At 38.7% G+C, this 15390-nt stretch overlaps 1 protein-coding gene across 1 annotated transcript in view; it reads right to left on the reverse strand.

The window, feature by feature from the left end:
- The window catches only part of STAB2 (stabilin 2), a 234665-nt gene that overhangs the window by 38055 nt on the left and 181220 nt on the right, over positions 1–15390 (reverse strand). The window contains exons 47-52 of the mRNA XM_077472148.1: positions 14115–14198; positions 13867–14013; positions 12182–12316; positions 8973–9032; positions 7441–7617; positions 5102–5194 (exon numbers count right to left, since the gene is read on the reverse strand). Coding sequence (XP_077328274.1) covers positions 5102–5194; positions 7441–7617; positions 8973–9032; positions 12182–12316; positions 13867–14013; positions 14115–14198 — 696 coding nt within the window. The remainder of the gene's footprint in view (positions 1–5101; positions 5195–7440; positions 7618–8972; positions 9033–12181; positions 12317–13866; positions 14014–14114; positions 14199–15390) is intronic.

The raw sequence follows: 15390 nt of genomic DNA on the forward strand, positions 1-15390 counted from the left end.
AATTGGTCGTCCAGGGGGATTATCTAAGCTCTTATGGACCTTAAGTATGATGTACAAAGTTGGTATATTATATTAATTTATCTATAGATATTCATACTCACGTTTGCTTAGTAGGCCGGTTTCTTTGGCTAGTTTTAGTTTTTCATTTAATATACTCATTATTTTTGTGAAGTGATAGTTTTCAAGTTGTTTATAGTTGTTTCCATCACCCAAGAGTCGTTTTACCTCCCCCTTGTACATTTGTTCGCTCATCTTTATTACCACCTGTTTTGCTTCTTGTAGCTTCTTCAAAGCCTGCCGTTCAGGTTTGGAAACATTATAATTTTTCCTCTGCGTCCAATCTACCATATTCAAATCGATTTTGATCATTTCCAGGAAGAGACTGAGCCATTTGTTTTTGCCAAGAGAGGGCATCTTTTTAGATTTTATTTTTAGATCAGCTTTTCTTTTTAAAAGGATGTCACCTTATTCCATTCCTTCACTTTCATCTAATAAGGAGTTAAGGATCTCTGAAGCATCTCTATCATTATCATCTATTGTAATCTCACTGTATCTTCACAGGTATGTAGAGATCTATAATATACCTTCTGTAAAAACAGGGTGACATCTTTATATACTGTGAATTCATCCATACAGTCAGTTGGAGAAAAGACATCCCTCTTTTTAACAGCTGGATGTGTCCTGTTGTCAAACGAAAGTCTGACAGATTCATGACTTTCATATCTGTCTCATGGTCATTTGTCACTACTTTCAGTTCTTTTGACTTCTCGTTCGTGTCCCTTCTTTTCCCCCTCCTTGGGGACCGACTTTTGGTCCTTGTTTGTTTTGTGTCTTTCTGATAGTTATGGTTTTGTGCAAATGGGGGTGGGGCTGGATATCCTGATCATAACCTCCCTCTTCCCCGGGATCTAAAAAGTCACCGACTTGATCCTTCCTTCCTCGTCTGTGTTGCTTGGAGATCTCTCACCACCCAAATGAGAAGCAGACCTGAAACCTCATCTTCTTGATCTGCTTTTACCTCGTCGGATGGTGAGATCAAAGATCGTTAAGGTCACTTCTGAATTTTGACTGTTTGGTTACCATTAAATTATGTTGTGTTTTCTCTATCTCCTTTTTAAAAAAATTGTTTTGTTTCTGAAATTCCTCAGTGTCCTTAAAGAGCCCCTGAGAGCTTTCCTCAATTAGTTTACCTAGTTCTATCAATTGTATTTTTTTCCTCTTTGATAATTAAACCCATAAATGCTAGGCCATTATCTATACAAAGAGTTTTCCACTTAACGAGTAACCTCTAATTTTGCGGGTGTTTTACTGGTACCTCCTTTTCACGTAAACCACATAGGATTATTTTACGTTGGATGTACATTTCCAAGAAACACACGTCCCACTTTCTGTTTAGATGTTTTGTCAGAAGTTTTTTATGTTCCTGAAATCTCCCTCGAATATCTACTTCATTACTTAAAACAATAGTTGAATCTTTTTGAAAAGCTCCACGAATCTCCTGATGAATCTCATCTCAAAGTACAAAGGCCATTCCAAACAAAGAGATATAGATACATATATATATATATATATATATTGGTTGCTAAACACTAAGCTGTAATTTCATTAGAGAAAGCTCTCAGGACAGATCATTAAGATCCAAAAAGCTTATGCACAAAAAACACGAGTTGAGGGCAATTGACAATTAGTCAAATAGAGGGAAATACCCTAAACAGATACCACTTACCCTTTAGGGTAGTGGCACTCTAGTCTCAGAGCTGCATATAAACAAAATGATCCCCACTACAGTTGTGGAGAAGTTAGAAAATTTAAATGTTCGTTTAATGATTCAATTGGGGCAAATATCAGCCGTGGCAGTGACGCCTTGATAAGGAACAGTCGTCGGCCCGTCCCAAACGTCCAGACAAAGCTATGTGATTTGAATGTGAAACACGTTGATATCATCATCGTCACATGACGCCGCTCTCAGTATGCCCTGGACGGGAGACAGCGTAAGCCTAGGGGAGGTGTTATGCCAGCCGAGACCGGGGAACATATGGACTGCAAAGCACTGGGAGCCCTGATGGAATTTCCAAAGGTGGATTTACTCTGAATTCATGAGCATAGAGGAGTAAATTGCCCAATTACACTTATCCATCAAGGGTAATGTATTGCCGTTGATTGCCTTCACAGACTTGACTTACATGGAATAAGTCCACCCATGAATTACATGGACAAGATGCATGGCTCATTACCCTAAACACCATAGACTGACTAACGGGCTGTATATTCATCTTCAGTATATGGCAATTAGCCGATACATGGTGATTTAAAATACAATTGAATAGCCCACAGCAACAGTTTATTGGACACACTCCTCAATAGGACCAGGTACCGGGTTATCGAGTGTTCAGAGTGCTAGCCACTTTGGAGATCCTTTATGTGCTGCCTCATATATCATGATTGTGTACTACAGGAATGTAGCATACATCCATTTGTGGATTTGAACTACTCACAAGACCAGGAACTAATCTTAGTTACACGCCCCACTGGTTGCTCTCTCTCCCCTTACGTGCAGCCCCAGTGACAGTCCTATTCCTCCCTCTCCATCTATCCACTTTTCCAATCCCCTTGGCTCGAGCCTCCAGGGACCTCTGCCCAAGTATTCAAGCCATATCACTTGTGAATTCCCCACGGTCACGTAATGGTTTGCCGTGGCTTGGCCACCTGTGCAGCAACCATCTGGCGTCCGGACATTTGTCCCGCATGTTATGTGTCATTGGTTTGTTTATTTGTGTGTGTTTATGTTTTTGTCTGAGTTGCCATATCCATTGGCCATGTTGCCAATGGCCATTGGCATGCACCTTGCTTGTTGCTACATGATTTTCCTCCATTGTAGGCTATTTAATATAATCTTTTAATTGCATAAATAAACATTATGCCTTATTAACCCCAGCACTGTATGTTTTGTATGTTTTGTCACTTATATGGTCATCTTTTTTCTCCACTACTCTAGTGGGGATCGTTTTTGTTTAACTAGAATTTTCAGAAGGGGAAATAAGCAATGGCAGTCTATATACCATATCTCTCTCAAATATTTTAACATTTTTCATTGTTGGTCATCGCAAGTAGGTCCATAATCTTATTTTTATGCAGATCCTTTATTTTATCTTGTTTACATGACATATCACTGTACTGTGTGCCCACATGCTTATGTGCACACTAGCCTGCTCTATAAAATGCAGCATTTTACTGTATAGGATAGTGTAGGTTTGGCTTCAGTAGTGACACTCAGCTGTACAGCTCAGCTGCACTAAAGATGATTTGATAGGGATGCCCCCTCCTGCCCTCTCTTCCATTGACAAACGTTCTTTCACTGACTGCACTGGCTGTAACACAATCTGTGACTGGGGGACAGATCGGGACAGATTGGCTGTAACACAATCTGTGACAGATCAGACCCTCCTCCACTCACAGATTATGTGAGTGAAGCCCTGAAATGAAGATTTCTACAGAATCCAGAAGCCTTCACTTTGTGGTTCATTACAAGTACGCAATTTAAGTTAAACTGTACAGAAATAGTTTTTTTTAAAGCTGAACTTCAGCTTTAGGGTAATATTTAAGCCCATGAGTGAATGAGTCAGAGAAGCGACTTATGTCCTTCTCTTTTTTCCATTTCAAATCCATAGGAGGGTTCAATCAGGGACAAAAGGGTTGATAAAGAAGTAGAACATACTTATTTTGCAAAGTGAACATACTCTACTTTAAATTAAAGCCAATGACTCTGAAACAGAACATAGAAGCTTAAAAATGAAATTAAACTGACCAAAAATGACAGATTTCCTTTAATTTGTAGCACTATGCCCCCCCCCGCAGGAGCCACTGATATTTAACTGGTTCTTTCCCAAGGAATGCAGAGACCACCAGTCATACAAACAACAGTCTATACACTCTGGCTCCAATAAACACTCTGGAGTTTGTATTTTTAAGGTTTAATGATTGTAGAACTTGGGATGAGAGAGGGGTAAGGGTGGTATGGGATACTCAAGGCACACTGAATAGCAACAGGAGGACATTCTTGACTAGGATAGGGTTCTCCGAACAGTCTTTCTGCCAAGGGTTATTAGGAATTGCCAGAACAGACACCCTGTAATTGCTGCCTCAGGAAGACCTACTGCTGGTGCCTGGTACTTATCCTTAAAAGTAGCACAGTCACTTGGATCTTGAGCTCAGGTCTATACTCACAATGTATGTCCCAGGGCAACTGTTTGGTTCCTAGCTTCTATCAGACACTATTCAGTGATGAACTGATAAACACCATAAAATTCCAGCAACACTGCCTCAGTGGAGAAGAGCCAGAGGCTGGGAACCTCTCCAGCAGGGCAAGAACAGGGCTGCCCTAGACCCCAGACTATTTATGTTCTCTCAGCCACCTACTGGGCACAACTCACCAGGGATTGGCTGCAGCACAATAAATATTCAATCTGCCTATTTGACTTTCCCAGCCCCCTATGTTTTAGAAGCCTCTAGAAGGCAGGGGGAGAGTAATCAGACCTGCAGCCTTTGAGATCTAGAACAGCCCAAATAAATCAACAGCTGCTCCAATGATTACAGAGGAGCCAAAATTAACTACCCATCTCATTAGCAACTTACCTGGGAGGGTGCTACACATATGCATAGATGTGAAATACATATACATAAAAAAGTTTCTAACTTTAGAGTGGCTTCACACTGCCCTGCTGCGCTTTTGCTAACCAACGTTTTTTTGTGCATGATAGCTGCACTTTCCCATAGACTTCTACGAGGTCCTTTGGTTTTGCTGCAGTTTTAGAAAGCACCTGCATGCTACATCTGCTGAATTCTGCATTTTTGGTGCACTTTCTAAAACCAAAACCGTAAGTTCTCATACAAGTCAATGGGGACACGGAGCTAACCTGCACAAAAATGGTAAAAAGGCTGACCTTTGCACAAAGCACAGTGGCGCCACACAGGGGCAGTGTGAAGCCACCCTTAGAGAACAGAAAACATGTAAGATTTATGCTAAATTGGGAAAATGCAGGCATGGCAAGACTTGGCAGTATTTAGCAGATTTGATAACCATTTTTATACGTGAGCTACTTACAGTTGTAGAATCTTTGTCTCCACATTTCACATTAAGGTCAGAACCTTGAAGTGTCTTTATTGATCCCCTAATAAGGAGGTCATTAGCTGTAATCTGAAATAATTGATACACAAATGTTAAACATAAATATAAGTGTCAACACTTGCAACAGAGATAGTTTAAAGCAGTGATGGCGAACCTTGGCACTCAAGATGTTTCGGAACTACATTTCCCATGATGCTCAACCAAACTGAAGAGTGCAGGAGCATCATGGGAAATGTAGTTTCAAAACATCTGGCGTGCCAAGGTTCGCCACCACTGGTTTAAAGTGTTCCTTTTCATCCTCTGGTTTTGCAGGTCGCTCCTTAAGACATACCAGTATATTGAGCATGTTTGTATATATACTGTTTATATATATATATATATATATATATATATATATATATATATATATATATATATATATATATACACAGTATCTCAAAAAGTGAGTGCACCCCTCACATTTTTGCAAATATTTTATTATATCTTTTCATGTGACAACACTGAAGAAATGACACTTTGCTACCATGTAAAGTAGTGAGTGTACAGCTTGTATAACAGTGTAAATTTGCTGTTCCATCAAAATAACTCAACACACAGCCATTAATGTCTAAACCGCTGGTAACAAAAGTGAGTACACCCCTAAGTGAAAATTTTCAAATTGGGCTCAAAGTGTCAATATTTTGTGTGGCTAACATTATTTTCCAGCACTGCCTTAACCCTGTTGGGTATGGAGTTTACCAGAGCTTCACAGGCTGCCACTGGAGTCCTTTTCCACTCCTCCATGACAACATCACAGAGCTGGTGGATGTTAGAGACCTTGCGCTCCTCCACCTTCCATTTGACGATGCTCGACAGATGTTCAATAGAGTTTAGGGCTGGAGACATGCTTGGCCAGTCCATCACCTTTACCTTCAGCTTCTTTAGCAAGGCAGGGGTTGTCTTGAAGGTGTGTTTGGAGTCATTATGTTATTGTTATTATTATCATGTTGGAATAATGCTCCGCAGCCCAGTCTCCGAAGGGATGGGATCATACTTGGCTTCAGTATATCATGGTACATGTTGGTATTCATGGTTCCCTCAATGAACTGTGGCTCCCCAGTGCCAGCAGCACTCATGTAGCCCCAGAGCAGGACACTCTCACCAACACGCTTGACTGTAGGCAAGACACACTTTTCTTTGTACTCCTCACCTGGTTACTGCCACACACGGAACCATCTGAACAAATTATTTCCCAAAGAAAACTTCTGGATATGACTCTGAGCACATGCACTCAACTACTTTGGTCAATCATCGACGAGGCCTGTTCTGAGTGGAAACTGTCCTGATAAACCGATGTATGTTCTTGGCCACCATGCTCCAGCTCAGTTTCAGGGTCTTGGCAATCTTTTTATAGCCTAGGTCTTTATGTAGAGTAACAATTATTTTTTTCAGATCCTCAGAGAGTTCTTTACCATGAGGTTCCATGTTGAACTTTCAGTGACCAGTATGAGAAAGTGAGAGCGATAAACCCCAATTTAAAACACCTGCTACCCATTCACACCTGAGACCTTGTTACACTAACCAACCACATGACACTGGAGAGGGAAAAAGGCTAATTGGGCCCAATTTGGACATTTTTACTCAGGGTGTACTCACTTTTGTTGCCAGTGGTTTAGACATTAATGGCTGTGCGTTGAGTTACTTTGAGGGGACAGCAAATTTACACTGTTATACAAGCTGTACACTCACTACTTTACATTGTAGCAAAGTGTAATTTCTTTAGTGTTGTCACATGAAAAGATATAATAAAATATTTACAAAAATGTGAGGGGTGTACTCACTTTTGTGAGATCTGTGTGTATCTATATATATATATATATATATATATAGGAGGCATAAGCGTAAGTAGAAAAAAACGACAGCCTATGAGTCCAGGAGAAGAGGTGGTTGAGCTGTAAAAAACGCAAAATGCTGTAACAATACACGTTTAGCCGCTTATGGCATTTTTAGGCGTTTACATTATAGGGAATGTTTTTACTGTAAAAATTAACAAAAACACATGAAAAAGCACAAAAACACCCCTATACGCTAGTCAAGAAACGCGGCTAAAATTTTGTTTTAATGGCTGCTTTTTCCTGGCAGAAGAGCTGGCATTTTTTAAATGTCATGTGTGCATGAGCCCTTATTGAGAAGTTAGGTCTGAATTACAATCAAAGGTCACCAGATAGTGCAAGTCACATTTCCTATGTATACAGGCTTAAACAAGTCATAAACTGGACTTTAACATTCTCTATACAGTATATTGCAAGAGTCACCAATAAATATTTGTGCCTCACCCCGGCATCTCTGACAATGTGATACTTCAAATATTGTGTAAGCTTATCTTTGTTTTGATTATTGTAGAGAAAATCTCTTTGCTCCTGGGGCAGGTCTCTTATTGCCTCATCTGTTGGCATGAACAATGTAACTGGTCGATGTACAGGATCATCAATAAATTTCATTAGCTCAGCATCCTGGAAAAACATAAGAGTAACAACAAAAACATATATCATTACTTATACTCCTCCATATTCCATAGTATAAATATAATAAACTTTTACATATATTTATGCTCTAGTCTTATCAGAACTAAAAAAATGTTTTAGCAATAAGTTCATGGCATTGTTTCAATACTTTACATAAATATCTCCTATCAGATTATTTCCATTTGGTCTTATTCAATAATTAAATCTAAGAAGCAAAGCACTAACAGAAAAGTTTGGTAAAATGACAACCAGCAAGAATCCTGTACTGGTCTGATTTCAGTAAAGTGATTAGTTGATCTATATGTATTAGTGCACTTTTCAGATCATGCTTTGCTCTTTACACTGTAGACTGCGAATATCCAACATGTAGGCCTACATCTTATCATGGAATACATATGTAACACCCAGGGACTATCCATAACAATTTTTACAAGAATGCAGCATATTATGTTAGTGTTTATCATTAAAGGGAAATCAGCCAGTTCCAGTGTTTTTCTAGCTGCAGCCAGAAATTGTTTTAGCTAACCAACATATTTTACAGCTCTTTCAACCCCCTAGGTTATTAAGCTGGTTTACTGAAGGAGCCACTGGTTAAAACCAGCCTTCTCTAATCCAGTGTGGCAATACAATACAAGACAAAATAAACAGTACCAGTAGAAACATTTCTGTGCTACTCAAAAATCAACAGTCCTCAGATGTGTATTGTTAAAAAAATACTTAATAATAACAATATGACATTTTTTAAATTTATTAGTGTTCTTCTTTATGGTAATGATTAAATAAATCCCCAACACAACAGTAGTTAAGGCATGGCAGTAAAAAAAAAAAATGGCTTGAATTGTTAAAAAAAAATGCTTAATAATAACAATTTGAAAAATGTACATTGTATTAGTGTTCTCCTCAAGGTAAAAAATCCAATAAATCACCAACACAACAGCAGTTAAGGCAATGTAGTAAAAAAAAAAAAAATAATGTAAAAAGATTTGTATTGTTAGAAAAATATACTTAATAATAACAATAAGAAAAATTTAAATTTTATTACTATTAAGGTAATAAGGTAATATGCTAATAAATCACCAAGATAAAGTAAAAAGAAACTGCTACAGCAGGATCTCAGACAGCAATAAAAATCGTACACAGGTTCTAACCCTTCTCTATTCTATCCAAAATTAAAAACACTGCAGAAAGTGAAATCACCATGGTTGTTCACCAGGCTACTTATTTGAATAAATTGTTCATCTTACACAGAGATCATCAGGTCCAACACAAACTGTCCCATTTCCAATGATATGCTCTTAAACATAATCTGAACGTGTATAACAGAAAATTAGTAACTAATGTACCTGTAGTAATTTAAACATTGTATTGTAGCCATTCGATTCTGCAACATTTTTGAGGATATCCTGAAAAGAAGATCAAAATGATAAATACAATTGTAAAAGTGAACATCTACAATATACAGTGCCTTGAAAAGATATTCATACCCCTTGAAATGTTGCACTTTTTGTCATGTTACAACCAGAAATATAAATGTATTTTATTGGAAGTTTATGTGATAGACCAACACAAAGTGGCACATAATTGTGAGGTGCAAGGAAAATAAGAAATGTTTTTCACGATTTTTTACAAATAAATATCTGAAAAGTGTGGTGAGCATTTGTATTCAGCCCCCTTTACTAGAGTTCACCTGTGTGTAATTAAATCTCAGTATAAATACAGCTGTTCTGTGAAGCCCTCAGAGGTTAGAGAACCTTAGTAAGCAAACAGCATCATGAAGGCCAAGGAACACACCAGACAGGTCAGGGATACATTTGTGGAGAAGTTTAAAGCAGGGTTAGGTTCTAAAAAATAAAAATCACAGGGCATTGTTCAATCCATTTTTTTATAAATAAATGTGAAAAGTGTGGAGTGTATTTGTATTCAGCCCCCTTTACTCTGATACCCCTAACTAAAATCTCGTGGAATCAATTGCCTTCAAAAGTCACCTAATTAGTAAATAGAGTCCACCTGTGTGTAAATTTAATCTCAGTATAAATACAGCTGTTCTGTGAAGCCTTCCAAGGTTTCTTAGAGAACCTTCCTGAACAAAAAGCATCATGAAGGCCAAGGAACACACCAGACAGGTCAGGGCTAAAGTTGTGGAAAAGTTTAAAGCAGGGTTAGGTCATAAAAAAAATATACCAAGCTTTGAACATCTCATGGAGCACTGTTCAATCCATCATCCAAAAATGGAAAGAGTATGGCACAACTGCAAACCTACCAAGACATGGCCGTCCACCTAACCTGACAGGCCCGGGCAAGGAGAGCATTATTTAGAGAAGCAGCCAAGAAGCTCATGGTAACTCTGGAGGAGCTGCAGCGATCCACAGCTCAGGTGGGAGAATCTGTCCACAGGACAACTATTAGTCATGCATTCCACAATCCTGGTCTTTGAGGAAAAGTGGCAAGAAAGCCTTTGTTGAAAGAAAGCAATAAGAAGTCCTGTTTGCAGTTTGCGAGAAGCCATGTGGAGGACACAGCAAACATGTGTAAGATGATGCTCTGGTCAGATGAGACCAACATTTAACTTTTTGGCCTAAAAACAAAACGCTATGTGTAGTGGAAAACTAACACTGCACATCACATCACCCTGAACACACCATCACCACTATCACCACCATGAAACATCATGCTGTGGGGAGGCTTTTCTTCAGCAGGGACAGGAAAGCTGGTCAGAGTTGATGGGAAGATGGATGAAGCAATCTTAGAAGAAAACCTGTATGCAAAAGATCATACTCGGGGGGAGGTTCACCTTCCAGCAGGACAATGACCCTAAATATACAGCCAGAGCTACAATGGAATGGTTTAGATCAAATCCTATAGTTACATAGTTATATGGTTAGTAAGGTTGAATAAAGACACTAGTTCATCCAGTTCAATCTGAGTGAGTATGAGTGCATGTCCACAATTGTCCTTATCCCTGTACATTGTGTCTCATTAAGATACTCCTCTATTATATATTATTTATTTAAGGTACCCATATAGCGCCATCAATTTACGCAGAGCTCCACACATACATCGCACATTCACATTGGTCTCTACCCTCAAGGAGCCCGCAATCCCCAACTCACATTTATATACTAGTGCCAATTTTGGACAGAAGACAATTAACCTACCAGCATGTCTTTATGTCCAGTCAAAGTCTAGACCTAAATCCAATCGAGAATCTGTGGCAAGACTTTTGCAAAGAAGAATGGGCAAAAATATTACTCTCTAGTTGTGCAAAGCTGGTAGAGACATCCCCAAAAAGACTTACAGATGTCATTTTAGCAAAAGGTGGTCCTAAAAAGTATTGACTCAGGGGAGCTGAATACAAATGCATGCCACACTTTTCACATATTTGTAAAAAAAAAAATTAAAACAATTTAGCATTTTCCTCCCACTTCACAATTATGTGCCACTTTGTGTTAGTCTATCATATAAAATCCCAATAAAAACACAGTTATGTTTTTGGTTGTAACATGACAAAATGTGGAAAAGCTTCAAGGGGTATGAATACTTTTTCAAAGCATTGTGTATCAGTTATCTAGAATTTGAGGAGACCTGCTACCCACAATCGTCAAAGCAGTGGATGACTTTTCATCTATTTTTCAAGCTAATGCCATAATTTTAAACTGTGAAAAAGTGTAGTACTTAATGTACAGTACACCAAGGCTGTACCTTCAAAAAAATAATACACTCATTGTCAGTCATATCTGAGAGCTTTATGCGTAGTTGAGTCATCACACCCCCACACTATGCTATTTGTAGGATGTAAGACTATTCACTGTACTTCCTAGCAGTTCAAATTTGACTTAACCATGGAGCAGAAAAAAGTAGACCGTTGTTTTTAATTATAAGCAAATATTGCCCAGCTGTAAATTTTCAGCTGTATGAGTTGCAGATTCTATGTCTTGGGTTTTCTGCCCTATGTCAAGAACATTAAAAGGCTGGAAAAATCTAGGTAGTATAGACAGCTAGAATCCTCACATTTTTAACTAATGGTATAATTACTGCAATTTTTATCTTCTATTAAAATGCAATATGATAAAAGGTAAAACTAAAATTACTCCATAGCTGCATGAAGTCGATATTTTCCTACTTTATAGGAGGCATCACTAGGGTCCTTTAATATAATCGTGACATTACAAGGCTTGAAAACATGTGTTAACTTTTCATCCACACAAGCTGAAGCCAGAAGCTGATTGGCCATCATGCAGAGCTGCACCAGATTTTGGACTCTCCAGGTTTAGTAAATCAACCCCACTGTCTCCAAGTGGTTGAATTAATATTAAGGTTCACAAAACATTAAATGGGTACAGAGCTAGTATTTTTGAGAATGAGGTCCACACTTTTTGATTTTCACTTACAGTATTTCTTAAGTTACAAAAAATGGTTTGTGTGCCGATTGAGTGAATAGGGGTGAAATTCACAGTGGATAAGGTCTGCCCATGAATTCGCCTTATTTTGAAACTTGGGGCATCAGTTCATTCACTGCAACCTATGTCTACAGCAATAAAATGTTAGTGCTTACATATGATGTGGTAGGTCTCTGTTGCATTTTCTTAGGAGCAAGAACTTTATCAATTAAGTGCACTACGCCATTAGTTAGGACAATCATTTCTTCCCCTGATGCTAATTTGGCATCTCCATTCAAGACTATAGTATTCTGAAACAGAAAAGAACAATGATCTTCTGAGCAAAACCATACCCAAAACCAAAACCATACTTGAACACAAACATTAATCATTAAATAAAAAAAGTATACATGTACCTAAAGAGGACCAATCTTGCAAAAATATTAAAACATACCTTTAAAATTGCAAGAAAATTAAAAAGCTCTTCATTTAAAATAATCCAGTGTCTTTAAATTGCATAGCACATTGACTTAAAGGAGTTGTAAAGGCAGAAGGTTTTTTTATCTTAATGCATTCCACGCATTAAGATAAAAAAACCTTTTGGGTGTAGCAGCCACCCTAGTACCCCCTAATTACTTACCTGAGCCCCATCTCTCTCCCCAGCGATGTCCACGAATGTCTAAGCCACCTGGGACACTCCTCCTGATTGGCTAAGACACAGCAGCGGTGCCATTGGCTCCCATGGCTGTCAATCAAATTCAACCAGCCAATCAGGGGGCACTCAATATGAGGGAGGGGCCGCAGCAAAGAGGGACCCGATAAGAGGAGGATTGGGGCTGCTCTGTGCAAAACCAACTGCACAGAGGAGGTAAGTATAACATGTTTGCTATTTTTTTATTTTATTTTTTTAAAACAAGACTTTACAATCACTTTAAGACTTCATGTACACTGCTGCTGGTAAACAGACGTTGGGAGCAGTTGGGCGTTTTTTTCAACTGCCCCTGAACTCTCCTCTATGTTATCTTATCAGTACATGTACACAGGGTCGTTTATAGTAGTTTCTAGGCAGGTGAGTTTAGAAGCATTTTTTGGAAAGCAAAAAAATGCGTTCAGGACAGATGTTCAGAGGCATTTGAAACACTAAATGCCTGTAACAGCTTGTAAACATGGAAACTCACCAAAACCAAAAAAAAAAAAACACCTCTAGATGGACGTTTTTAAACGCCGGTTACTATCTGTCAAGTTAAATCATTCAGAACAGGCTTTAAAATGTCCCGTGTACATTAAACCTTATTAAGGGTATGTAAACCCTAAATTTTAAATCTGATATATACATGCTTCCTTGTCTTTCTTAATTGTGTCCTTATTGTTTACTATTTTATCTGGTGATCCAGAAATAATCTTCTCCAGGACTTCCTGACAACAAGTGCCATATGCTGCCCTGTAATGTCATTATTTTAACAAAAAAAAATTTCGGAAAATGCTGCTGGAAGGGGACACTGCTTGCTTTATATGCAGAGAAACTTTTCATCTGCACAGACCTCCAACTAGTTTCTTAAACTACAGTGAGCCTTCTGTACCCCACTTACCCCTACAGTTCTCTTCACAAATTTAGCCACAAATGGCCGAAGCTAGCCAAAGGAAGAAAACAAAATACGGAAACAGTTTTCACAATTTGTAAATTTTTAGGCATCACTGGTCCTATAATTGCCATTATGGTAAATACAGCCCTAGGAATAATGCTTACTGCTAGGGTCTCATTGTTATCACTCAAAGCATGCTCCTAATCAGAACTACAAGCTGATATTTGAAGGTGCATAATTCAGTCCTAAGTTATGCATGGAGACTAGCACACCATTACCTGGGAAGAGGCCACTGTTACTTTTTCACCCTGCAGGGAAGTAAATGATGTCATTGTTGAGAGGTCTTCCTTGGTGAGCTGGGCACAAGATACAATGTGATACAAAAGAACCTGCTCCGTCATCCCTTTACTAGTCCACTCGGTAGTCTGTACAGTAAACAAAACACCAAATTTATAGCATCATACCATCATTGACACATAAATATGCAGATATATTTTTATGTGCTGAAAATGTCATTTCAATTTACCCGTGGATCATTCTTTAAAGCATCATTGGTGGGAACAAACACAGTGAAAGGGCCAGTTGTTGAAAGCTCGTTAAGAACATTTGCCTACAGAAGATAAATGACAACATGTTTCAATGTACAGATATAAAACATTCATACATATGCATATATCCCTCAAATAGAAGGAGCTCTCTACTGTCTGGTTAGATTTTATTTTGAATTTTTTAGTACATGGCAAGACAGTCCTTCGTGCTTGATTTACAAGACATATTTGGGTTGTAACCTTGCTATTAAAACCAGTATAGCAAGTATCTTGTAACTATGGACACTAATGTTGAACATTGCCCTGTGTACATAAAACATCTTCTAATCTTCATGCCTGTCTATGACTAATGTGAACTCCAGGGTCTTTAATATTGATTGGACCCTGGGCAAAACTTCTCTTGCCCCCCCCCCCATGCAGTTTTGCTCTCCACCTGCTCTGTGACATACAATAAATAGCAGCTGGACTCAAAAGCAGTTTACTGAATCAGATCAGGCAGCTATTGCGATTGGTTGCCAGAGGTTTATTGTGTATCATTACCGCTCACTGACTGATTGCTAGAGGTTACAGGACACATTACAGCTCACTGATTAGTTACAGCACATGATTTCTGCTTGTTGATTGGTTGCTAGAGATTACTGTGGATATGACCTCACGGGGGCATAATATACATATGAATGCCGCCGGCCGCCACTATTTACATATGAATGCTGCCGCTATTTACATATGAATGCCACTGCTAGTTACATATGAATGCCGGTAATTTACATGTAAAGATAAGGTCTGCAGTTGAGTCATCTGTACACAATAATAGGGCAGAGCTGGGCAGCATTAGTAGCAACACCTGATACTGAGATATTGGGACACAGCACAGGACTAAAACCTCAAGGGATGAGGGAATTTAAACCGGGATAGTTGGCAAGTATGAGGCAGCTGCTTTGGGCCCCACAAAAATGACAGGGCCCAGGGCAGCTGCCCCTTTTGCCTTGTCTTAAAAATTACCCTCTTCCTTTTTGATCACAGGAATAACTTTGCAGAGTAAGATCTTAATATCATATGTTAAAGTATATCTAAAGCCAAACCATATTAATAATTTGGACAGAGTAGGGTGTGGTTAAGCCCCCTGACAGTTTTTGTTGCCTTCTCTGTCCAAATGTGGAAATCTCCCATTATTTCCCATTCTGTAAAGAAAACAGGAATTTAGAAGGAGTTTCTTCAAAGTGAGGGACATTACCCTCTTAAACAGTTATCACT

The sequence above is a fragment of the Lithobates pipiens genome, unplaced genomic scaffold, assembly GCF_037356315.1.
Source record: "Lithobates pipiens isolate NorthernLeopardFrog02 unplaced genomic scaffold, aLitPip1_a1.2 Scaffold_8, whole genome shotgun sequence".
Taxonomy (NCBI): Eukaryota; Metazoa; Chordata; class Amphibia; order Anura; family Ranidae; genus Lithobates; species Lithobates pipiens.